Here is a 27,196-nt window from a genome sequence, read left to right on the forward strand (position 1 = left end):
GGCTAATGTTGGGCTATAAAGGAACTACAGCACGGTCACATGACTTCACGTCACCACCGCTAAGCTAAAGGTGGCTAATGTTGGGCTATAAAGGAACTACAGCACGGTCACATGACTTCACGTCACCACCGCTAAGCTAAAGGTGGCTAATGTTGGGCTATAAAGGAACTACAGCACGGTCACATGACTGCACGCCACCACCGCTAAGCTAAAGGAGGCTAATGTTGGGCTATAAAGGAACTACAGCACGGTCGCATGACTTCACGTCACCACCGCTAAGCTAAAGGCGGCTAATGTTGGGCTATAAAGGAACTACAGCACGGTCACATGACTTCACGTCACCACCGCTAAGCTAAAGGTGGCTAATGTTGGGCTATAAAGGAACTACAGCACGGTCACATGACTTCACGTCACCACCGCTAAGCTAAAGGTGGCTAATGTTGGGCTATAAAGGAACTACAGCACGGTCACATGACTTCACGTCACCACCGCTAAGCTAAAGGTGGCTAATGTTGGGCTATAAAGGAACTACAGCACGGTCACATGACTTCACGTCACCACCGCTAAGCTAAAGGTGGCTAATGACCATATTTCAGGATAACAACCTGGTAAAATGTCATTTTAAAGTGCTTGGACTCATCCCTGCAACACTCTAATAAGGAAATACACAACCCAGTCTCACGGCATTTCGTCTTATTAGTCACTAAATTAATTTAATCTATTGATTCGTGTTCACCAACACGATTTTCACCTTTTTTTCGTGTCACACAGAACGATTTTAAATGCAATGTATTTCTATTGGTAGTATGTTTCGTGCCTGCAACACGTCTTTTTGTCCGGTCGGGTCTTGGAAGACCAGAAGCTGTGTGGTTCATAAAAACATTTTCTTACTCAATATCTTACCCTAAGCCTAACCCTATCCCTTTTATTTGAAATTGTATAATGTCTGAGTTTTTTTGCCGTCAGTGAGGAAAAGAAATGGCTCAGAGCCTCAGAATACTGACATCTGTATTTTATGTCATCTTTTTTTCCTTCTAATTTGTTATTATTTGGTGCAGGCACGAAACATACTACCAATATAAATACATTGCTTCTAAAATCGTTCTGTGTCAGAATACTTAAATCTGTATTTTTTTAAATGTCTTTTTCCTTCTAATTTGTTATTATTTACATTGCTTTTAAAATCGTTCTGTGTGACACGAAAAAAATGGCGAAATCATGTTGGTGAACACGAATCAATAGATTAATTTCGTGACTATAACACGAAATGCCGTGAGACTGTGTTGAAATATATCATATATGAAACTCACAGTCCCCACTGATATCAGACTCTGGATGTTTCATTAAAACCTGCTGTCAACACATCATCAGTTCACCGATCAATCTGTATCTCCTTCTGCTGGAAAATGTTATGAAAACACTGTTCTGCAAAATTGCAGCATCACATTTTGTTCCAGACTGTTTAAAATTCTGCTCAGTATTTTGGGTCTGAATGTGAAGCCTCCATGCATCGTTGCTCTTTGTTTGCACAGAGTTATCTACAGGTACACCGGCACAAATATATAAATAAAGAAACACTTTCTCTATTCTCTCCTACAGTATGTGCAATTTCAATATCAGAGTGTGTAGCTTACTGTATTCACTGTGTGTGAGCTTAGTATTCTGTACTGCTGCGATATGAGTCATACAGTAAGGTACAGCTCTTAGTGAGGATCTCATCTTGCACCATGCACAACAAACAATGACATCAAAATGTATTTTAAATCAAAAAGCCTTTCTCTAATCAATGCATGTTTCACTGATGAAGGTGTAGCAAGTGTCTAAATGAGACGACTAAACGGCATCACGTCCAACATTAGCCGCCTCTAGCTTAGCGGTGGTGACGTGAAGTCATGTGACCGTGCTGTAGTTCCTTTATAGCCCAACATTAGCCACCTTTAGCTTAGCGGTGGTGACGTGAAGTCATGTGACCGTGCTGTAGTTCCTTTATAGCCCAACATTAGCCGCCTTTAGCTTAGCGGTGGTGACGTGAAGTCATGTGACCGTGCTGTAGTTCCTTTATAGCCCAACATTAGCCACCTTTAGCTTAGCGGTGGTGACGTGAAGTCATGTGACCGTGCTGTAGTTCCTTTATAGCCCAACATTAGCCGCCTTTAGCTTAGCGGTGGTGACGTGAAGTCATGTGACCGTGCTGTAGTTCCTTTATAGCCCAACATTAGCCACCTTTAGCTTAGTGGTGGTGACGTGAAGTCATGTGACCGTGCTGTAGTTCCTTTATAGCCCAACATTAGCTTAGCGGTGGTGACGTGAAGTCATGTGACCGTGCTGTAGTTCCTTTATAGCCCAACATTAGCCACCTTTAGCTTAGCGGTGGTGACGTGAAGTCATGTGACCGTGCTGTAGTTCCTTTACAGCCCAACATTAGCCGCCTCTAGCTTAGCGGTGGTGACGTGAAGTCATGTGACCGTGCTGTAGTTCCTTTATAGCCCAACATTAGCCGCCTTTAGCTTAGCGGTGGAGAGTGGGGTTTTTCTAAGAATTTGACACATTGGCTTTTTGTGATGGGAACCAGGAATATGCTGCCTTCAGGGTCCAACATATAAATAAGTCACCCCTGCAGTGTTATATTGCCACTTCACCTGTTTTTCTCACACACTTTTGCCACATGCCAGTTTTCACCAGATTTATAGATTAATAATAACTCTCTTTCTGCTCTCAGAGTGTCCGTCTCACTCGTCTCTGCTGGAGAAATAAAGAAACCCTCCTTCTCTCTCGTGGAGCGTTTTGAAACAATTTGCTCCTCAGCGTCCACAGCTTCTCATCAGAGCCGGTGTGAGCACTTATCTCTGGAGCCACTAAATTGGCAGGTAGAGGGCCAGAAACAGAAAATCACTGATTTAATTTAGATTCACACGGCGCGGAAATGTGAGCAGTGTTTCTCGTGCGGATTTACAAATATGTTCAGTTTGCTTTTCCGTCAGTCCTAACATTTGCACGGTGCAGCAAACACTTCTGATACTCGCAGATATTGCATTATGTAAATTCTATTGTGTATTATGTATTGTTCTGTTTAAATAGCGTCTGGTATTGTCAGCATTCTTGCAGCTGACACATTCATGCCATGTTAACACTCCTCACACTGTGCATAATTTACTACAAATAATATGTACTTTACACGACCTCTTTCAGATGTTTAATCATGTTTCCTCGCCTCCAGGCATCCACTGGTTTCAATTTATTCCACTATGCTGTGCAAATCAGTACAAACACCTGTAATAATAACCTGGTTTATTTAATCTAGCATGCTTAATATGGTGTCTGCTTTTATTTCTGTCAAAGCTACACTATTTGTCTGTGTGTTGCTGTTACAAGCTGATTCCTGTATATTACTGGGAGCAACAGGAGTGACTCATTGTGATGGATTATGTTTCTGCAGCAATTGTTTTATCTTGCACAGATATCAGCTGAAACAAATGGAACTTTTCGACAGGTGAAAGAGGGAAAAGGTGTTGAAAATGAACCATATCTGGTGGTTTAAATCATGCAAAATCACGTCAGTCAGCAGCTCTGTGCAGAAGTGAGTTTCCATGCACGCTAATGATCTGATCTTAAAGGGGACCTATCATGCAAAATGCACTTTTGTACGTCTTTTCTACATGAATATGTGTCCCCGGTGTTCCAGGGAACTCACCAAGTGTCAGAAAACACAACCCTCTCTATTTTCCTCCATACCCAAATCTCTAAAAAAGGGGCTGCAACGGATCTGATAAAAACTGATCCAGATTTGAACACTGTCCTGACGTCAGGACGGTGGCGCTACGGCTATTGGGCCAACTCCACCAATCAGGAGGAGACAGCCACGGCCATTGCCGTTCCAAAGCGCTGGAGACGCTGTAGTACATATGCCAGGCCTGTAGATGGTGCTGTTCTCACTGAATCTGCCCTTGCTAAAACAGAGCTAGAAATTGTCAAATTGAGCAAAATGAGGCATGGCTAAAATGCATGATCTGTTTGGTATTTGGAAAAGAAAAAGTATAAATATGCCTTATATAGGTATGGTCCTACACTATATTATTCAAATATAGCATGATAGGTCCACTTTAAGGCAAATTCAGACTCATTTAATTGTGTTACAGATCCTGCATGGATTAAAGCCAAACCCTTAGGCTCCAAAATAAAACTCATGAAGCGTGACACGTTCAACTGAAGCAGAAACTGGGCGTCACAACAAAAACTTTAAATACTTTGGCCTTTTCAAAACGAGTTTGCCGACGACGTGTTGAGAGATATTAACGAATACTAGGACAGAGTGCAGAGAACAAGAGGAATAAGTTAAAGCTTTGATACACTGATTAAATATAGACATTTGATACCCAAACACTTCATCAAATTGTGAAGTAAATACAGTTCAAATTAAACCAAACAATCGTTATAAAAACAAAAAAAACCCACAGCTTTCAAACCTGCTGTCAACACTTAGCCTTTAGAGGAGGATTTGTTTTGATTTCACAATATGTTTTGACTGAAATAAGCTCCATCTCAGCAACGTCTCCCGATATAGTCTGTTTGCTTTCCATATTTTGAACACTTCATTAGCTTTGCAGAAGCATGAAAAGGTTAAGAAGCTGCATCAGAGTTGAAAAACCAGTTGCTAAATGTTGAAAGGTGACTCCCAGGTATCTGTTGCTTCCTCTCAGCTGGACCTCACTGAGCTCAGAATGCACACAGATGAACTCTGCAGGGAGATTATCAACATGTCATGGTCAGAGATGGGGTCGTTACAAAAAAAAAGTGATATATTACACTACTTCGTTACTCTCTACATAAAGTAACTCGTTACTTTACTCGTTACTTTACTCGCAGGGCCGGCCCGCCCCTCCCTACAGGCAGATCACGCAGACTGCTAAAGTTTCAAATGTTCTCTTTAGTTCAGTTTCCATTGTCGCATAAGACTGATCCAGATAGCTCTGACTATGGCTGTCCTCTGTCTCCTGCTATCTGTATTTTGCGCAGTATATCTCTGAACGATGCGATGGTGATTCCACTGTGCAAATGGGCAACATTACCTCTACTATGAAGGATGCTACAAGCCTGTCCATCTCTGCTTTGGTTACCGGTCCTCCAAATTCTAATTGTTGCTGCTTCGGAGTCGGCGGCGGCGCACTCACAACATCCTCACTCTGGGTTCGGGGGTCCTTAGCTATTAGCTTCACCTTAGCATGTGTTCTTTGCAGGTGTTTGTTGAGGTTTGACGTGGTGTTTGCAGAAGTGGATAACAGCTTCTGGCCTGGACACAGTTTGCACCTCACCGTCACATTCCTGTCTATTCTTCGGACGAACTCAAAATAATGGGCATACCTCCACCCCTCGAAAGTTATCGCTGACTCTGCCATGTTTATGCAGCACTGCACGTGGAGATGTGGACGTGCAAGTCGCGCAGATTACGTACATATAAACCTGCGGCGGAAACCCCTCTTGTCTGTCAGTGTGATTATGACTGATTTTATAAAAGTAACGAAGTAACGCGTGTCGGGGCAATGTTAGTAACTGTAGTGTGATTACTGAATTATAAAAGTAACGCGTTACACTACTCCGTTACCGAGAAAAGTAATATTATTACAGTAACGCGTTACACCCAACTCTGGTCATGGTGACTGAGAGGAGAGGAATAACTATTCAGAGTTTCTTTATATCAGGATGAGTAACATTACATTACATTCAAGATGTCATGACACCAAGAAATTAATTGGCAACACAATTTGACTTAAATTAGATAGTACCAATTAATACTTCATACAACACAAACAAACACCTATTCAGAGTTTCATCACACCCTCAAACACACATGGTTAGCATTATGGAAACAAATGTGGGATAGTTATTGCTTAAACTAATGGATAGAATATTTAAATAGTTGGTTAAGGTAATGGATAGATTATTGACATAGTTAACTAAAAGTTAGCTAAGGAAAAACATTTGACAGTTAGCTTAAATGGGGCTAATATGATCGTTAGCTACAAGTAGTCGATAATAGATTTGCATACTTAGCTAAAAGTAATAAATTAAAAGGTCAAACAGCTAGCTTAATAATACAATTAGTTTTCAAAGGACCTACAAGTAATGGATGATTATTAAAATAACTCACATATTGGACAAAATAAGTATAGTTTAACGTAACGGCCACAACTTTGGAATTGTTGGCTAAAAGTAAAAGATGAAATATTGACATAGTTATCAATAGAGATGAACAACATGTCATGATGACTGAGAAGAGGAATGACTATTCAGAGTGTCATCACAGCCTCCACGACTGACGGCAAACACACACACAATCCTAGAAGCTTTTCAAAGTGAAGTGACGTGGACAGGTAGAAGTGAAGTGTTGACACTGATTGACAGCATGTTGTTGTCTTTAGTTAGAAATATCTCATTTTAAAAGCACAAAACTGTCCATAAAAATCACATTTTTCATTATGTTCACCTTTTAGGTACACAGGGAGAGAGAAGAGAAGATACACCTATGAAAAGGTAAAATGTTTTTCCAGTTTAAAGTGTCTTTCGTAGCTATTCGTACTCAACGACTGCAAACTAAAGCCAATGCAGAAGTGCCGTAAACCTAAAGTCTGTCGAACATCCAGAAAACAAGTCAGATTGAGAAAATGACCCGAATTCTAATTCGATTTATGACCCGAGTAAAATGTTCCCAATGAAGTTTCAGCAATTAATAATAACACAGTCAATTGAAGCCAATGCAGAAGTGCCTTAAGGGTTAGCTTGATAAAAACATGTCTGATTGTAAAGAAGTCTATGAGACAATTACCCTGATTCTAATTTGATTCATAACCTGAGTAAAAATGTTCCTAATGAAGTTTCAGCTATTTGTAATAACACAGTCAATTCAAGCCAATGCAGAAGTGCCTTAAACTATGGAGGACTGAACATGACTTAAGTATAAATAAATAAATGTGTAAATAAATGTATGAAGAAATACAGGAATAAATAAATAAATGTACGTCGCGTAAATGTAGAAATATATGAAAGATATATAATAACGTGTGTTCTGTTTTATTTTCGACTTTTATTTATTTATTTATACATTGGTGTATTTATTTCCATATTTATTTATGCATTTATTTATTTATTTATTATTTTATTTATTTATTTGTGTATTTATTTCAACATTTATTTATTTGTGTATTTATTTCGTCATTTATTTATTCCTGTATTTATTTATTTATTTACGTATTTATTTATTTATTCCTGTATTTCTTCATACATTTATTTACACATTTATTTATTTATTTATTTATACTTAAGTCATGTTCCGTCCTCCATAATAAACCTGCATTCTCTTAAATATCTTGATACAAAAAGGACTGATTGTATAGAAGTCTACTCAACGTTTAAGAGATCCTGTAGGATTCATTTCTTCCAGTAAGGAAACCACAAAGCCATAATTAGCATCCTCATTAAAACATGCTATCGTCAAAGTAGGTGTTAGAAACAGATGCTTCTTGCTAATTGAATTATCACTCGACTTGTGATGTAAGGATCGTCTCTTTTGAGCAAATCGTGACGTGGTAACTCAAGATAATTAACAGAGCTTGTTGTGATCAGTTTCATGTAGGGACTATTTTCTTTCTGCAGAAATAAAACCATCAACCAATCACTGCAGAGAAGGAAGCACACTTCTACTAATGGACCTGATGATTGGGGTGAAACGCCCCCCTTTAACACGCTGTCTGTTATAATACAGAAGTCCTTCAAGTGCTAACAAAGACGTCGATGTGTACGATTGACGCGCTGACACGAATCCCTTGTTCCCTCCTTGTTGGCTTTCCATTTGACATGTTGTCGATGGAAGAACAAGTCCTCCAACCTTTGCCATGTTTAGATATTGATATATGTTGATGTATTCAGACATCTGAGTGAAGACGAACCTTCGTCTGCAGAGAGTCTGATGAAAGTCGACAACTTGCTTCGACTTCGAGTCATTTGTTCAATGTTTTCTTCCCACAGAGGAAACGGTGGATTTGAGGAAATCCCTCCTAATTTGAGGAGGGAACTGCAGTCTAATTGAAAGCAGCGTGTCTGAGTGTGTTGCTTAAACCCGACTTCCCTCTGGAGCGAGGAGACGCCTTGATGTGGTTTTTCTGTGCGATGGCGTCCGTCTGAGAGCGAGAAAACTAATGAAGCAGAATCGCTGAACCGCGACGCAGCTATCTCGTGCAAAGCAGGGACATGTGTGATGTAGTGGGAGGCGTCTCCTGACAGCTCCTCCATTTATCACCACACTGTGAGAGAGGACATTCTAATTACCCACACACACACACACACACACACACACACACACACACACACACACACACACACACACACACACACACACACACACACACACACACACACACACACACACAGGAGGAGGAAGAAGACGAACAGTGAGGTTGGGAAGGGAACGTAAGAAGGGAAGAACATTTATAGAAAAAAGAGATAATGAATAACGGTGTGTGTTTGTGAGGAGGCATAATTAAGCCTTTTCATCCACATCGCCACTGACAGGTGTGACATTTAGTGTGAGTGTGTGTGTGTGTGTGTGTGTGTGTGTGTGTGTGTGTGTGTGTGTGTGTGTGTGTGTGTGTGTGTGTGTGTGTGTGTGTGGATGATTGGTTTCTCTCTCTATTGAATATCCATAAAACACACACACCTGCTCTAACCTTTTACAGGCTGGTAACTAATGGGCAACAAAACAAAGATAGAGGGGAAGCCATTTGAAAAACACACACACACACACACACACACACACACACACACACACACACACACACACACACACACACACACACACACACACACACAGACACCCACACACACACACACACACACACACACACACACACACACACACACACACACACACATTTGTGTTTCCTGTACCTGTTAAGACCTTATTTTACAGCATGTCTCCTAAAAATTACTTTCTCAATACAACAAAACTGTCAATTTATTCTCGACAGAGACTTAGTTTTCTCCTGGATTAACTTAGTTTTTGGCATTATTGCAAATATGGTTCTCATCAGAGTCTGCATAGAGAGGACGGATGGGTCAAGCAAACACACAACTTTTACAAAGACCGCTATTTGTCGGTAATCCTGGAGAAAATAGGCTTCCCTGAAACCTAATTGAGAAAGCAGTTCAGTTGTTATTCTGCAGGAGAAATGGTTGCATTTGTTTTTTCTGTTTACTGCTGCTTTTCCAGAGGTCATTTCCCAAAATATATTATTATCCTTCTGCACCTCTTGCAGAGTATACTGTATTTCCAATGATGATTTTTAAACTACCTATTCCCTCTCCTGCTGATGTTCAGGTGTATATCAATATGTAGTGTCTCTACTTTAAAGAGTTCTCTCCTGCTGATGTTCAGGTGTATATCAGTATGTAGTGTCTCTACTTTAAAGAGTTATCTCCTGCTGATGTTCAGGTGTATATCAGTATGTAGAGTCTCTACTTTAAAGAGTTATCTCCTGCTGATGTTCAGGTGTATATCAGTATGTAGTGTCTCTACTTTAAAGAGTCCTCTCCTGCTGATGTTCAGGTGTATATCAGTATGTAGTGTCTCTACTTTAAAGAGTCCTCTCCTGCTGATGTTCAGGTGTATATCAGTATGTAGTGTCTCTACTTTAAAGAGTCCTCTCCTGCTGATGTTCAGGTGTATATCAGTATGTAGTGTCTCTACTTTAAAGAGTCCTCTCCTGCTGATGTTCAGGTGTATATCAGTATGTAGTGTCTCTACTTTAAAGAGTCCTCTCCTGCTGATGTTCAGGTATATATCAGTATGTAGTGTCTCTACTTTAAAGAGTCCTCTCCTGCTGATGTTCAGGTGTATATCAGTATGTAGTGTCTCTACTTTAAAGAGTCCTCTCCTGCTGATATTCAGGTGTATATCAGTATGTAGTGTCTCTACTTTAAAGAGTCCTCTCCTGCTGATGTTCAGGTGTATATCAGTATGTAGTGTCTCTACTTTAAAGAGTCCTCTCCTGCTGATGTTCAGGTGTATATCAGTTTGTAGTGTCTCTACTTTAAAGAGTCCTCTCCTGCTGATGTTCAGGTGTATATCAGTATGTAGTGTCTCTACTTTAAAGAGTCCTCTCCTGCTGATGTTCAGGTGTATATCAGTATGTAGTGTCTCTACTTTAAAGAGTCCTCTCCTGCTGATGTTCAGGTGTATATCAGTTTGTAGTGTCTCTACTTTAAAGAGTCCTCTCCTGCTGATGTTCAGGTGTATATCAGTATGTAGTGTCTCTACTTTAAAGAGTCCTCTCCTGCTGATGTTCAGGTGTATATCAGTATGTAGTGTCTCTACTTTAAAGAGTCCTCTCCTGCTGATGTTCAGGTGTATATCAGTATGTAGTGTCTCTACTTTAAAGAGTCCTCTCCTGCTGATGTTCAGGTGTATATCAGTATGTAGTGTCTCTACTTTAAAGAGTCCTCTCCTGCTGATGTTCAGGTGTATATCAGTATGTAGTGTCTCTACTTTAAAGAGTCCTCTCCTGCTGATGTTCAGGTGTATATCAGTATGTAGTGTCTCTACTTTAAAGAGTCCTCTCCTGCTGATGTTCAGGTGTATATCAGTATGTAGTGTCTCTACTTTAAAGAGTCCTCTCCTGCTGATGTTCAGGTGTATATCAGTATGTAGTGTCTCTACTTTAAAGAGTCCTCTCCTGCTGATGTTCAGGTGTATATCAGTATGTAGTGTCTCTACTTTAAAGAGTCCTCTCCTACTGATGTTCAGGTGTATATCAGTATGTAGTGTCTCTACTTTAAAGAGTCCTCTCCTGCTGATGTTCTGGTGTATATCAGTATGTAGTGTCTCTACTTTAAAGAGTCCTCTCCTGCTGATGTTCAGGTGTATATCAGTATGTAGTGTCTCTACTTTAAAGAGTCCTCTCCTGCTGATGTTCAGGTGTATATCAGTATGTAGTGTCTCTACTTTAAAGAGTCCTCTCCTGCTGATGTTCAGGTGTATATCAGTATGTAGTGTCTCTACTTTAAAGAGTCCTCTCCTGCTGATGTTCAGGTGTATATCAGTATGTAGTGTCTCTACTTTAAAGAGTCCTCTCCTGCTGATGTTCAGGTGTATATCAGTATGTAGTGTCTCTACTTTAAAGAGTCCTCTCCTGCTGATGTTCAGGTGTATATCAGTATGTAGTGTCTCTACTTTAAAGAGTCCTCTCCTGCTGATGTTCAGGTGTATATCAGTATGTAGTGTCTCTACTTTAAAGAGTCCTCTCCTGCTGATGTTCAGGTGTATATCAGTATGTAGTGTCTCTACTTTAAAGAGTCCTCTCCTGCTGATGTTCAGGTGTATATCAGTATGTAGTGTCTCTACTTTAAAGAGTCCTCTCCTGCTGATGTTCAGGTGTATATCAGTATGTAGTGTCTCTACTTTAAAGAGTCCTCTCCTGCTGATGTTCAGGTGTATATCAGTATGTAGTGTCTCTACTTTAAAGAGTCCTCTCCTGCTGATGATCAGGTGTATATCAGTATGTAGTGTCTCTACTTTAAAGAGTCCTCTCCTGCTGATGTTCAGGTGTATATCAGTATGTAGTGTCTCTACTTTAAAGAGTCCTCTCCTGCTGATGTTCAGGTGTATATCAGTATGTAGTGTCTCTACATACTGATATTGTTGTTTTCTGTAATGTAGCAAATGTACGAAGGAACAGAGTTATTCAGATCATGTTGTTGTCACAGAAAATATAAACTAAATATAAAGCTTAAAAAACAGATCAATAAAGTGAAATAACCCTTTGGTTAGCCTTAGTAAAACAATACTGTGAATTACTAACATTTATGAAATATATTATCTGATATTACAGTTGCAATAGTGGGGTGGGGTTACAAACACTACATTAATTATATAGTTAAGTTATTTGTGTAAAATGTATGAATGCTGATCTGTCATATATCTTCTTTGATGATCTGCAGTTTGGGAAGTTACTCAGAAGAAAAAGGATTTAAAAAAAGATGTATTTGTTTCACAGAACCGGTCTGAATGACTTTGTTCCACCTGCTTGGGTTTCTGCCTCCCACTGAAGCAGCCCTGCTGCATTCCTAACAACGCACACCTGGCGTCTGAGGAAAGCGTTTAAATGACCTTGTGTCAGCATGAGAAGGGATAGGCCCTTCTTTGTTTTCTGTCTTTGTTCACTTCCTTGTTCATTGAGTTGGTTTTGGACCTTTCATTTGCTTTTTATACAAATTAGTTAATCAGAGGTTAATCATTTACACATTGGTTGGTCAAATGTCATACATAAGAGTCTCCAACAAACATTAATTAATTAATCAGAGTTGCATTATAAGAAATTGCAGAGTGTGGATATCGATAGCATGCGCAGAAAAGACTATCAGTCAGTGTCAGGGAGTGTCTCTGCATTCCTAGGTACAGGGGAGGAGAGTATCTGACAGAATATAAGTCACCTCACACCACATTCCATCAGACTTGAAGCTCCTGCTGGAAGTCAGAAGACCCTCACACAACTCTGCTGATCTACACAACTTCACCAGGTGAGGACTAACAGACAAACACAGATTTATAATAAAAACTGTACTTTTCTGTGTAAAACTACAGCTGCTAGATTAGTGTCTGCAGGGAAAGACTGCATTACTAAGCACAGTTGAGAGTCAGACTCCAAGTGTTATTAACTCTCAGCACTCCTACTCCTTAACAGACGTTTAAATCAGTTTCTGAAGTCTGTGTTGTTTCTTCTCAACAGGTTGGAGAAATGGCCTCAGATCTCATGAACGTTGCTGCTCTGGGACGACCTTTCACCCTAGGGATGCTCTATGATGCTCGGAAAGATGAACTGGTTCCAGGTAAGACTTCACATAGTCACAAAGCTTTCATCATAGTCACTGTACAACAACAATTATTAACATTATTTTGTTGTTGTCATGCCATTTTAAATTGAGTGTGTTATGAGAGTTATTTATTTTCTCTCTTTGTAGTGCATCTGTGTATATCTGTATATTTTTTGACTGCTTTTGTCCATAGATTGTATTTTATAGGCATTTTATCTCAAATCTGTGTTTTTAACTATTGCCTGGGACAATTATGCCTTTCTGACTGACTCTAGAACAAACGAGAATTAGGGCTATATGTGAACATTTTAAATAATTGACCAAAAGTGATTTTCTTTCTGCTACATTTTTTTCAATTAGGAATTCAGAGAAAAAAGTCAGGATTCTGAATATGATCAGAGTTTGGAACTTTTTTTTTAATACTTTTTTCTTAATTTAAAGTGGACCTATTATGCTATGTTTTAAAAATATATTGTAGGGCCATACCTATACAAAACATGTCTGTGAAGTAGGGCTGTGCGATTATGGCAAAAATCATAATCACGATTATTTGGGTCAATAATTGATATCACGATTATTAAATACGATTATTTATTGACTTTGAAAAAATCCATTTATTGAACTTTAAAACAAATACAAATAACAATTTAAACAGTATCTTTTTAACTGTTGATTACCCTGAACGTATAATTAAACTGAAAAACCAATACTAAAATAAATTAAATAAATGATACATTTAAATAAATAATATCAAAATAATAAATACCAATAAACAAGATCAACAAATATTTTGGAGCGCACTTCCCCAAGCTACTAAACATATATAAATATGATAAATACAAATAAATTAGACTAAAATAAATTAGATCAAATATGTTGCAGTGCACGGTCACAACCTAGCAAAGCAAAATAATTGTTTTTTTCGATTATGTTGTTTTCGTAATTGTGGCAGGCCAAAATCGTAATTGCGATTAAAATACGATTAATTGCACAGCCCTACTGTGAAGTATTTGCTTAAAATACCAAACAGATCACCCATTGTAGCCATGCCTCATACTGCTCATAACCCTCTATTACAGCCCTTTTCCAAACAGGCTGATTCTGCTTTAACCTGTTAAGCCCGAGAGATCCCGGTACCGGGGCACTGCCGCAACATCTTGCAGGAAACAGTGTCTGAGGGCATGTTCATTTAATAAAACTATGAATGTTTTATATCCATGTAACGGGAAGAAACTCATCTAACTGATCTTTTTTTTTTTTTTTTTAAAGAAAACCAATAATGCTAACACTGAGCCTCTGAATTAGCAACGAGCGAAAAATGCTAACACCTTACTGCACCGAAAATCACTCACAAAACCTTATTATTTATCTTTTCACCACATCCAACACATCGATTCACATCGTGAGGTGACACAGAATCGATTGACACCGACATTACCACTGAATTATACGTATTTGCGACGTTATAAGCAAAAACGGACATCAAAACAGGTGACGCTAGGTAGCTAAAAATGCTAACATTTTTACCTTGGCTCTGTAGTCTCTCCAAAGTGGTCTTCAATGGCATTAAAATGATAAAAACGCTGCTGAAGTTAATCCATAGGTTAATCTAATGTGTCTGTGTCCCTTTGAAATGATTTCTGATAAATGGAACGCCTGCTGCTAGCCGCGCCCCTTTGGAGCTGCTGCAAGCTACGCCCCTTTGGAGCTGCTGCAAGCCACGCCCCTTTGGAGCGTCATGCAGCTTTCCCTTGCTAAGAGAGTTTTCTACCGGGAGAAACTCAGCTAAACGCTGCTAAATCCTGCTGAATACACAGACACACAGCTGCGGCTGTATACGGAGACGATAGGTTGGGACGTGTCACTTGTGCCGGAGACGATAGGTTGGGACGTGTCACGTTGGCCGGATGTCGCCAATGACACAATAGGAGCGAAAAAAAGCACCCCAGTTTTTTTTTTAAAATGTGGGTACGGAGGAAAAGAGAGAGTGTTTTGTTTTCTGACACTTTGTGAGTTCCCTGACACACCGGGGACACATGGTTATGTATAAAAGACATTAAAAAGTGCATTTTGCATGATAGGTCCCCTTTAACCTCTTAAGGACGACGGTCCCCCCAGTGGACCCCCCCCCACCGTTTTTTTTCGAGACTGTGTCTCAGGGCTTCTTAACATTTATGAAACTATTAATGTGTAGCACCAGATTAACGGGAAGAATCTCAGCTAACTGAAGATATGAACCATTTTTAACCAAAACAAAACACAAGGGTAATACCAAGCCTCTGAATTAGCACTAAGCGAAAAAATGCTAACGCACTTTAGCACAGAACTCAAGATAAAAATACCCTTATTACTTATCGTAGCTGCACATAAAATATATCCGATTAAAGCTGAGACTCCACAGATTATATAGGTATAGTATCATCACTGAGTGATCCGAACTCGCGACAGGGGAAGCAAACACAGACATCACAACACGTACCTTTACGGAGCTTTTACGGCAGATCGTCTCACTGTAGCTGTCAATCTGATCAAAAGACGTGTTCAATGGCATTAAAACGAAAAAAATGCTACAACTGTTGATCCATAGGTTGATAATGTACCTGTGCCTTTGAAGAAATGTATAATCCATAATTCCATTTTTATGTAAAAATCGGAGCGGAAAAGTTAGCTGCTAATGGTAGCCACCAGAGTGTATGCAGCTTCCGGTTTTGGTAACGCGTCACTCTCACTCCTTATTTGTTAACGTGTTGGTGTGTATATAACTTTCCCTCGATTCCATTGGCTCTAGCGGTTATAAAGAGATTTCATTCATCAAAATCGAGCAAGGGGGGCCAGAGATAGGTCAAATCCACCCAAATGACCCCAGAAGTGGGGTTTTTGGCTAAATCTCTCTAAAAAGGTCACATTTCACTTGTTTTGCATCAATCTTGATACAGGGTACTTATTATATGTTGTACTTTGGATTCCTAAAGCTTTTAGTCTACTAACCCATCATCCAAGGGTAGTTTTCACTATAAGTACTTTTTTTTTAGACGGACACTATAATTTACAGTTTTTTACTATGTTCAATCTGAATTTTCTTTAAAATAAAAAACATCTATATTGATTCTGACTTTTCTAAATCCAACTCACAGGTTTATCATTACTTTGAGAATAAAGATTATTAATTTAACCCTTTTAGAAGGGAAGATATGGTCATTTGTTCTGGGAATGTCATTTTCGAGCCTGAGACCTGAAAAACAGGCTCAGGGTGGAACAGGTTAAAGAATGCTTGAGAGGATTAGGGCTACACCAAAAGTGAATTTATTTTTTGTTCTGAGATTTAATTCAGGATTCTAAGAAAAAAGTCACAATTCTAATAGTTTTTTTTTCTCAGAAGATCTTTAAGCTCAGAACAAAAAATAAATATCACTTTTGGTTAGATCTCCTCCATACTCTGAGGACTCTTCAGGATTCAGATTTTTTTTCTCAGAATTCTGAATTTAACCTGTTCCACTCTGAGCCTGTTTTTCAGGTCTCAGGCTCGAAAATGACATTCCCAGAACAAATGACCATATCTTCCCTTCTAAAAGGGTTAAATTAATAATCTTTTCTCAAAGTAATGATAAACCTGTGAGTTGGATGTAGAAGTGTCAGAATCAATATAAATGTTTTTTATTTTAAAGAAAATTCAGATTTTACATAGTAAAAAACTGTAAATTATAGTGTCCGTCCAAAAATTATTTTTTACAGATAGTGAAAACTACCCTTGGATGATGGGTTAGTAGACTAAAAGCTTTAGGAATCCAAAGTACAACATATAATAAGTACCCTGTATCAAGATTGATGCAAAACAAGTGAAATTTGACCTTTTTAGAGAGATTTAGCCAAAAACTGGGCCATCTGTGGTCATTTGGGTGGATTTGACCTATCTCTGGCCCCCCTTGCTCGATCTGGTTGGTTGACATACCCTTGTGACCGTTAGAGCCAATAGAATCGAAGGAGGAGGCTCCCACCCAGACAGCTTGTAAAGAAAAAATGTTGCCGCTTCGCGTGTGGAAAGCGAAACTAAACTGGAGGAATGTCTCCTTCTGGAGTTTGGAAACTAAAACGCAGTTGTATTGCTTATGGATTATCAGAAATAATTTCAAAGAAGGCACAGACACATAGGATGAACCTATGGATTAACTGCAGCATCGTTTTTTTATCGTTTTAATGCCATTGAAGACCACTTTTGACCAAGGTGAGCCATATTTACATGTTTAGCTTCTTTGCTCCACATGTGATGATGTACGCTTTCGTTGATAGCGTCGCGAATGTTTATCACTGAGTGTTGAGGTGGGCACCGTTAGATTCAGTGTCTCCAGGACACCAAAAAATAGTGTTTGGTTGTGCATCTAGGATAAGTAATAAGGGAGTTATGAGTGAGTTTAAGTGCCTTAGTAGGTCCCGTTTTTTCGATCGAGGCTAATTCAGAGGCTGAGTGCTAGCATTGTGGGTTTTTTTTGAAAAAAAAAATTAAAAAGATCAGTTAGCTGAGTTTCTTCCCGTTACATGGATATAACACATTCATAGTTTTATTCAATATTAAGATTCCTTAGACGTTGTTTCCTGCAAATGACGCGTTTATCCGCCCGGTACCGGGGGGAAGGCGTGAAACAGGTTAAAGAATGCTAGAGTACGGAAGAGTGTGAAACGTTTTTTGAGATCTGACCAAAAGTGCGGTTTTTTTTGGGTTCTGTGATTAAACTAAGAATTTTAATAAAAAAGTCAGGTTACTGAGATTTTCCGATTTTTCTCTGAATAACTTTAATCTCAGCACGAAAAAAACTCCTCCGTGCTATAGAATTCTTTAGTTTTAGAATACTGAGCTTCTAAGAACAAATAAAAATAAAACTGAATTCTTTCTCAGAAGTCTGAATTTATTTCACACACACACTTTGCTTATCACACATTCTCACAGGATAGGAAGCTGCAACCTGAAAAACTTTGAAATTATATGTTTTATGTGAATTTATATAAACAAAAGTTTTTGCGCTTTCATGTTTATTTAGGTCTCACATTATGGAATGCTGAAACTCTGAAAGTAAAAACATCTAAAACCCCTCAGCAGAGCAGTACTTTTGAAATGTCTACATCTGACTCCACTGAATCAAAGTCCCAGATGCTGGATATTGAAGCTTCTCTGAAGGTCAGTTTCCTGAGTGGACTGATAGAAGTTGGAGGATCTGCCAAATATCTGAATGATCAGAAGAAATTCAAGAATCAGAGCAGAGTGACCTTTGAGTACAAAGCTACCACCAAGTTCAAGCAGTTGTCAATTGATCATGTGACCCTGGACACCAAACAGATGAAGGTTGTTGAGAAGGGCTTGGCGACTCATGTAGTCACAGGCATCCTGTATGGGGCAAATGCTTTCTTTGTGTTTGACAGTGAGAAGTTAGAAGCCAGCGAGGTTCAGGAGATACAGGGCAGCATGCACGCTGTGATAAAGAAGATTCCTTCTTTAAATATTGAGGGAAGTGTTGACATCAAGCTGACTGCTGAAGAGAAAGCTCTGACGAACAAAGTCTCATGCAAATTCTACGGAGACTTCATTCTTAAAAGCAACCCAGCAACATTTCAAGATGCAGTGAAGACCTACACACAACTTCCACAGCTACTGGGAACAAATGGAGAGAATTCGGTCCCAGTGAAGGTCTGGCTGATGCCACTGAAGAGATTAGATCCCAAAGCTGGTGAGCTGATGGCAGGGATCAGCGTTGGACTAGTGGGGAAAGCCCAAGATGCTCTGGAAGATTTAAAGGAAACACAAATGAGATGCAACGATTCTCTGGAAGACAAAGTGGTAGAGAGGTTCCCTGTGCTTCACGAAGAGTTGAGCACTTTCCTCCAACTGTGTGGTCATTATAAAACCAACATCCAGAAAGCCATGGCAGAGAAACTTCCCTCCATCCGAGCAGGAAAGGAAGATGAGAGCTCACTGGAAGAAGTCTTTGAAGACGGGCACAAGTCACCCTTCAGCCATGAAAAACTAAACAAGTGGCTGGAAAACAAAGAGAGAGAAATCAACGTCATCAAGTCCTGTGTCGACACCATGGAGGGAGTAAAGATCGTCCTGAACCAGACCGAGCTGGACAGAGAGGTCCTTGCTTCAGGTGTAGAGGATGTTCTGTGCTTTGTTTTCACCTCCATGCCAAGGGGTGATATCTACCTTGATGAGATGGCTGACTTCTTGAACACAACCAAGTTAGGAGGTACCCATGAAGACCAGTGGTACTACTCCGATGAAGTTCTGAACACAATGAGAGAAAAAGCCAAAATGTTGCAGGGTTCTTCCAAAGCGCTGAAGAACAACAGCAAATTTCGTTTCCTCATAACGGCCAAAACCAATGACAACTACAAAGGAGCAACCATCTACCACTACAAGAAAGGCCAGCTGGACACTGAAGACTTTCAAAAGCCTTCTTCTGTGGAGACCATCACAGACAAGAGAGATCTGATCTGGTGTAAGTCAGCCTTTTTTTTAGTCAAAAATGTGAATTCTCCAGCAGTTTGACCATCAAAGTTACTGATAAGATATTTTGTTATGTTTTCTCCATTAGATGCCTGTGATCTCCACCTGGACCCAAACACTGCCAACAACCGTCTCACTCTGTCTCACGGAAACAAAAAGGCAACACGTGGAGAATCGCAGGGTTATCCTCCTCATCCAGAGAGGTTTGAAACAGAGCCACAGGTGTTGTGCAAAGAGGAGTTATCTGGGTGCCATTACTGGGAGGTAGAGTGGAGTCTCACTGGCAGGGAGTCTGTTTATGCTGCTGTTTCATACAAGGGAGCTGACAGAAAAGGCGTATATGCGAGCAAGTTCAAATTTAGTCCAAAAACCTGGTGTTTTTGCAAAGCGGTGAGGGTCGTCCGATCTCTTAAGGCATTCCATGCCAGCAAGAGGGTGTATTCACATCATCCCTCTGGTGACTTCAGTAGAATCGGGGTGTATCTGGACTGGCCTGCTGGCACTTTGTCCTTCTACAGAGTCTCCTCTAACACACTGACTCACCTGTACACCTTTCGCACCACATTCACTGAGCCTCTTGTCCCAGGCCTCTATGCTTATTATAAGTCCAACTATGCCTACCTGTGTCCAGTTGAATTCTAAATGAACTGGATTTATACAGCGCTCTTCCAGTCTTTACGACCCATCAAAGCGCTTTTACATTGGCACCCATTCACACACATTCATAGAAGCAGAGGCTGTCACCCACCTGCTCAGTAGCCTAATGTTCACACACATCTACACACAGTCGGCCATTCTTGGTCTGCCTAAAGTTTTAAATGGCGACCTAACATCCCATTTAACTTAAACGTGCTTCACAGAATCAAACATTCATTCAAACTCAGAGGGACCAGAAAAAATGAGGATATCAAAAAGTGACTTTTGTTTATCAGTAAATGTTGATTTCATCATCTTCTCAAACTGTTTAAAGCCGATGCTTTACGAACAGTTGAACAATATTTCTTCATAGGAACTTTCTATCGTAGTAACATATACTCAAGCGTTATATATCCGGCACTTGCTCTGTCAAAACTGATGTTGAAATACAACACGTATAAACATAATGGGGAAACAATAGTTGCTTATTTTGTTGAATTTATGTTCATTATTTTAGGACATAAGGTTCTTCAAGAGCCGGTTGCTTTTGCTTTGTCTTTTTTTAATCAGTATTTTAAAGCGAGTTATATTTAGAGAATACAAGAGGAGTCTTTTCTCTCATGAAAGCGGTGTGGGTTTTTCTGTTCAGGACAAGATCAGACATGCTTTATCAACATTAGAATGATGAACTATGAAATCATAGTTTAAGTGAAAGACAAAGAATATCTGTTTTGTTAAATGTATCATTTTGATTATGTTGGGAATATCCTATCGCTTAATTCAGCATTTGTTTATTTCCTTCTTTGTGCAGAACTCACAGCTCATGAATAAAAAGCTGCAGAACTTGTTTTGTTTGAGAGAATCACTGTTAACACCATTTAGTGGGAAATATTGCTGATGGTTATAAAGATGAAGCAACATCAGATTCCTGTAACACTTCAACATCTGGATATGTTCACTCTGTGCTTGAGCCAAACATTAAATAAAGAGACCTGACTTTACACTGAGGGCCAGTTGTCTTTAATCTTTAATTGGTAATTATATTCCACTTTAAGTATTTAAGATTTAAGTCTATCTATCTATCTATCTATCTATCTATCTATCTATCTATCTATCTATCTATCTATCTATCTATCTATCTATCTATCTATCTATCTATCTATCTATCTATCTATCTATCTATCTATCTATCTATCTATCTATCTATCTATCTATCTATCTATCTATCTATCTATCTATCTATCTATCTATCTATCTATCTATCTATCTATCTATCTATCTATCTATCTATCTATCTATCTATCTATCTATCTATCTATCTATCTATCTATCTATCTATCTATCTATCTATCTATCTATCTATCTATCTATCTATCTATCTATCTATCTATCTATCTATCCATCCATCTATCTATTCAGATCTTGTATTTAATTAGAAGTACCAGAGTGAATGAAGACGCTGTTACAATTCTTCAGCACTTCCTTACTGATTGTGAAGTTTCTCTCAATAACTACAAGTTAGTTCGTAGGGCAGATCCATTGAAAACCATGCCCTCACAGCCAATATATGAATAATGGTAGTCTCATCTCAAATAGAAAAAGTATCTTGGTCTTTGATTTGGAAAGCAAAGTCATTTTATAAATACAATTTGAGGATCTTGAGGAAACACTCTTATCCACACTATCTTTGATATCGGGAGGAATTTGGAGTTCAGTATCTTGCTTGATGACTGCAGGCACTGGGAATCGAACCACCGTCCTACCGTCTCCTGAGCCACAGATATATTCTTTATTATTTTTGTCATATGGATCGTTTATGTTGTCATTTTAATTTGACAGGGTTTATATATTTTGTTCACGTGTTAATTGTGGGTGTTATGGGGGATTTATTTCCTTTTCTTAAGGTTCAGGTTCAAGGCTTTTATTGTCATGTGTACATAGCTACGGTGTAGTTATGACAATGACAATCTGAGGTCACAGTCTCCTCCAACAGAGCAATACAATAAAATAGATAATAGTGCAAGTAAATAAAATGAAAATAGAATATAATATAAATTGTGCAGAAGTGTCTGCAAGTAATTGGAATATTGATATACATATATATAAGTATAAGTTACAAACAGATGAATGTTATGGATGTTGTTTCAACAGTTCAGGTGTTTAACAGTCTTATGCCCTGTGGGATGAAACTGTCCCTGAGTCTGGTGGTTTCAGTCCGGATGCTGTGGTACCGCCTGCCAGACGGCAGCAGACAGAACAGTTTGTGGCTGGGGTGATGGGGGTCTTTTATAATCCTGAGGGATTTCTTCCTGAGCCGCTGGGAGTAAAGGTCCTCCATGGATGGCAGCTCCGTCCTGGTGATGTTCTCTGCAGTTTTCACCACCCTCTGTAAAGCCTTAAGATTGAGGGTGGTGCAGCTGCCGTACCAGGCCGTGATGCAGCCAGTCAGGATACTCTCTATGGTGCACCTGTAGAAGGTCAGGACCCTCTCTATGGTGCACCTGTAGAAGGTCAGGATGCTCTCTATGGTGCACCTGTAGAAGGTCAGGATCCTCTCTATGGTGCACCTGTAGAAGGTCAGGATGCTCTCTATGGTGCACCTGTAGAAGGTCAGGATGCTCTCTATGGTGCACCTGTAGAAGGTCAGGATGCTCTCTATGGTGCACCTGTAGAAGGTCAGGATGCTCTCTATGGTGCACCTGTAGAAGGTCAGGATGCTCTCTATGGTGCACCTGTAGAAGGTCAGGATCCTCTCTATGGTGCACCTGTAGAAGGTCAGGATGCTCTCTATGGTGCACCTGTAGAAGTTGCAGAGTATCCTGGAGTCCATGTTGAACCTCCTCAGCCTGCGGAGGAAGAAGAGCCGCTGTCGAGCTTTCTTGGTGATGGTGATAGTGTGAAGAGTCCATGTCAGGTCCTCAGTTCAGGTGTATATCAGTTTGTAGTGCCTCTACTTTAAAGAGTCCTCTCCTGCTGATGTTCAGGTGTATATCAGTATGTAGTGTCTCTACTTTAAAGAGTCCTCTCCTGCTGATGTTCAGGTGTATATCAGTATGTAGTGTCTCTACTTTAAAGAGTCCTCTAAGCTTTTATCCAAAGTGACTTACAAAAGGTGCACTTAACCATAAAGACACAAACTCAGAACAGCAAGACAATTGGAGATCAATTCACTCAAACAAGGCAAACCATTGAAAGTGCTGGTGCATTAGTTTCAAATGGGCAAAGCTCCTTGAGTGCTAAACATGTTTTGTATTGGATGTAATGTCCAAGGTCAAGAGCAAAGCAGGTGTATGTTCAGTCTGTAATGAGAAGATGAAGAGACTTCCTGGAGCTCGTACTGTTTTGGAGTCAGGATACCAATAAGGCATGTTTTTATTTAGGGGAACCTGAGTTATAGCTTCTCCACAGTAACAGAAACTATTTTCAAAGCAATGGGTTTTTGTTTTGGGGATTATAACTCTCTGACAAATGGGCTTCAGGTCCATTGGGAGACTTCTCCGACCGTTGAAGGTGTATTTGAACAATGTGCCTCCATCATGCAGAGAAGATTAATTTAGCCGTGTCAGATAATTAGATTTCTGGGCAATCAAGGCTTTTCAAAGCATCAACTATTCCAATTGCTCTCCGTTGTTCCGCTCAGTGTGAAGTCAGTTCGAGCCTGAAATAAATGTGTGAGAGCGGAGAGAAGACGTGAGCTGGTCCGGATCAAAGACCTAACGAAGGTGTTTTATTCAGTCTGCGTCTCAACACCTGTTTCTCTTTAAAAAACATTCACACTGTGAAATCAACAACACATGGCTGAGGAACCTGAGGGCAAACAACTCATGAAAGTTTTCGAGGTGCAATAACCAATTATTTTCATCATCAATTAAATATTTTCTCTATGAATCATTAATCTTATGGTCTGTATGTAAGACGGAGCAACCAGTGCCAATCACATCTTTGAATGCTTCTTACAGTGAAGAACCCTCAATTTACCAACGCAGAAAGTTCACGTTTGAGAAAGTGGAAGCAAAGAGTGTTTGGAAAGCTTTCTCTATTTATAACAGATAGCACTGCAGCACTTTATAAAGTTAGAGGACTCACAATAGATTGAAGAAAATTGAGGCTGCAGAGGTCAGAACATCCTGACTTGTTGTTCAGGTCAAACTCCAAAAAGATTGCCTCCAAGAAATGCTGCTATAGTTTGGTTGATTTGTGAAAATAGATCCAACATATTCCACATAACAACTGAGTACTCTTGCCAGTTTGTGCTTTCATTGTTAAATCTTGCTTTAAATAGGACCGGTGTAACAACTTATCAATGTTCCCCTAATGTAAATATGCTTTTAGAAAATAGTTCAGTATCAGTTGCACAACATATCTTTAAAGTCTGAGTTAAGCTTTCCTTTAAATATACAATTAGTTACACAAAAACACTGTTAAGTATTGAGGTTTCCTTACAATGTGTCCTTACATATTAAAGATGTTCTCTTTATCTAATACTTAAAGGTGGGGTAGGTAAGTTTGAGAAACCGGCTCGAGATCGCTAGAATTTGAAAATACACAACCGGAGAAAATCTGCCACTTCCTCACAGAGCCCCTCCTCCAACACACACGAACGCGCACATGACCAATGAGGGCACGAGATAAGTTTGTGCACAGATGGAAGGCTGACAGGCAGGTAGGCCATCCAGTTATTTTAGCCGGGCCGGCTCAGATGATTGGTCGTGCTTTTTACAGTACTACAGCTTCCACAGATGATATTTCTTTATGGATTTTTTGTCAAAGCACTTCAGATATTCATTGCTATCTGGATGTTAAGAGCATTCCATGGAATATAACAAAAAGTGTATCTCGAGCCGGTTTCTCAAACTTACCTACCCCACCTTTAAGGAACCCTTTTAAGTTAGTTTAACGGTAAGGGGAAAACATAATGGTACTTCTGACTGTATTTAAACACAAAATGGCCACATTCACAACGTTAACTGAAGAGAACTCCCGCACCACGAGGACAGGATTTAAAACTGATGGCTTTGTGAAGCTATGGTCTTCCATCTCCTTGCAATGATCAATGTATCTGTAGTTTTCAGTTGAGGTATATCAGGTGCAACGTGTCGCTTCTTATCGAGTTTCAAAAACCCTAACCCTAAGGTACTGCCAATACAAGAGGAGGATTAAAAAGCAACACACTTATTTGATGTTGCTAATAGTTAGTCAAATTTGAGGGGTTATGGTGTAATGATGTTCAGAGGATGTGATGTTCAGAGGATGTGATGTTCAGATGATGTGATGTTCAGAGGATGTGATGTTCAGATTATGTGATGTTCAGAGGATGTGATGTCCAGATGATGTGATGTTCAGAGGATGTGATGTTCAGATTATGTGATGTTCAGAGGATGTGATGTTTAGAGGATGTGATGTCCAGATGATGTGATGTTCAGAGGATGTGATGTTCAGATTATGTGATGTTCAGATGATGTGATGTTCAGATTATGTGATGTTCAGAGGATGTTCATATTATGTGATGTTCAGAGGATGTGATGATCAGATTATGTGATGTTCAGATTATGTGATGTTCAGAGGATGTGATGTTCAGAGGATGTGATGATCAGATTATGTGATGTTCAGATTATGTGATGTTCAGAGGATGTGATGTTCAGATTATGTGATGTTCAGATTATGTGATGTTCAGAGGATGTGATGATCAGATTATGTGATGATCAGAGGATGTGATGATCAGATTATGTGATGATCAGATTATGTGATGTTCAGATTATGTGATGTTCAGAGGATGTGATGTTCAGAGGATGTGATGTTCAGATTATGTGATGTTCAGAGGATGTGATGTTCAGATTATGTGATGTTCAGAGGATGTTCATATTATGTGATGTTCAGAGGATGTGATGATCAGATTATGTGATGTTCAGATTATGTGATGTTCAGATTATGTGATGTTCAGAGGATGTGATGATCAGATTATGTGATGTTCAGATTATGTGATGTTCAGATTATGTGATGTTCAGATTATGTGATGTTCAGAGGATGTGATGTTCAGAGGATGTGATGTTCAGATTATGTGATGTTCAGAGGATGTGATGTTCAGAGGATGTGATGTTCAGATTATGTGATGTTCAGAGGATGTGATGTTCAGATTATGTGATGTTCAGAGGATGTTCATATTATGTGATGTTCAGAGGATGTGATGATCAGATTATGTGATGTTCAGATTATGTGATGTTCAGATTATGTGATGATCAGATTATGTGATGTTCAGAGGATGTGATGTTCAGAGGATGTGATGATCAGATTATGTGATGATCAGATTATGTGATGTTCAGAGGATGTGATGTTCAGAGGATGTGATGATCAGATTATGTGATGTTCAGAGGATTCTTTTTTTTATTTAACCTTTATTTAACCAGATAAAAACATTGAGATAAAATCTCATTTTCAATGCTGACCTGGCCAAGAAGGCAGCAACGTTACACATAACACATAACACATAACACAAACATATAAAATACAGATTTTCAGATAATGATGTTCAGCTCGAGTCCCTTCAGCCTTTTTTACCTCTCCAACATTCACACAGCTCTCTCAGCATCGACAGGTCTCACACTAACAAGGCCGATGTATAATTAATCGGCCGGGGGTCTCTCCTCGTGTTCAGAATACCAGGAATGAAACACATCAAGCTTCTGCTCAGCCTGTGTATGAATTCCAAAGAGCTTTTATTTCCCTTAATGAAGACGTGCGTTGGTGTTCATCATGATGTATGTTGATCGGTACTGTTCCTCACAAACAGAAGCCATCGAAATTAAATCAAACGGACAACATTATTCATGCAAAACTGTTTACCCTTTTTTTTCAGGCTGACATTAATCTTCCTGACATAACTGCAACGCATATATTGTGGTAAATATTGCCCGCGTGATTAAATGAGAAGTGAGAGAATGAGGTCTTCAGACTCAGATTACTGCGCTCATGGTGGCTGTTCGCTCGATGATGACCGCTGACTCTCTTTATTCAGACTCTCCATCACTGACAGCTTTCTCCACCTCTCTACAACATGCACATATTTCAGCTGCAGCTCTCCGGAGACGTCATTAAGCCGAATATATATATATATAAAATAAGTATTTCAGTCCTTCAGATTCGCAGTCTGTGCACACAACGTCAACAAGTCATTTATAATCTCAAAGAACAGAGCAACAATCCAGCCTG

General features: G+C 39.4%; 2 protein-coding genes across 2 annotated transcripts in view; one reads left to right on the forward strand and one right to left on the reverse strand.

The window, feature by feature from the left end:
• Window positions 1–27,196, reverse strand: part of LOC117497652 (glutamate receptor ionotropic, delta-1-like) — a 224,509-nt gene that overhangs the window by 153,141 nt on the left and 44,172 nt on the right. The window lies entirely within an intron of this gene.
• On the forward strand, window positions 12,473–20,997 carry LOC117497651 (stonustoxin subunit alpha-like). Its single transcript, XM_034149649.1, has 4 exons — window positions 12,473–12,564; window positions 12,774–12,873; window positions 17,892–19,346; window positions 19,443–20,997. The coding sequence occupies exons 2-4, from the start codon at window positions 12,783–12,785 to the stop codon at window positions 19,994–19,996; spliced, it is 2,100 nt and encodes a 699-aa protein (XP_034005540.1). The 5' UTR covers window positions 12,473–12,564; window positions 12,774–12,782; the 3' UTR covers window positions 19,997–20,997.

The sequence above is a fragment of the Trematomus bernacchii genome, unplaced genomic scaffold, assembly GCF_902827165.1.
Source record: "Trematomus bernacchii unplaced genomic scaffold, fTreBer1.1, whole genome shotgun sequence".
Lineage (NCBI taxonomy): Eukaryota > Metazoa > Chordata > Actinopteri > Perciformes > Nototheniidae > Trematomus > Trematomus bernacchii.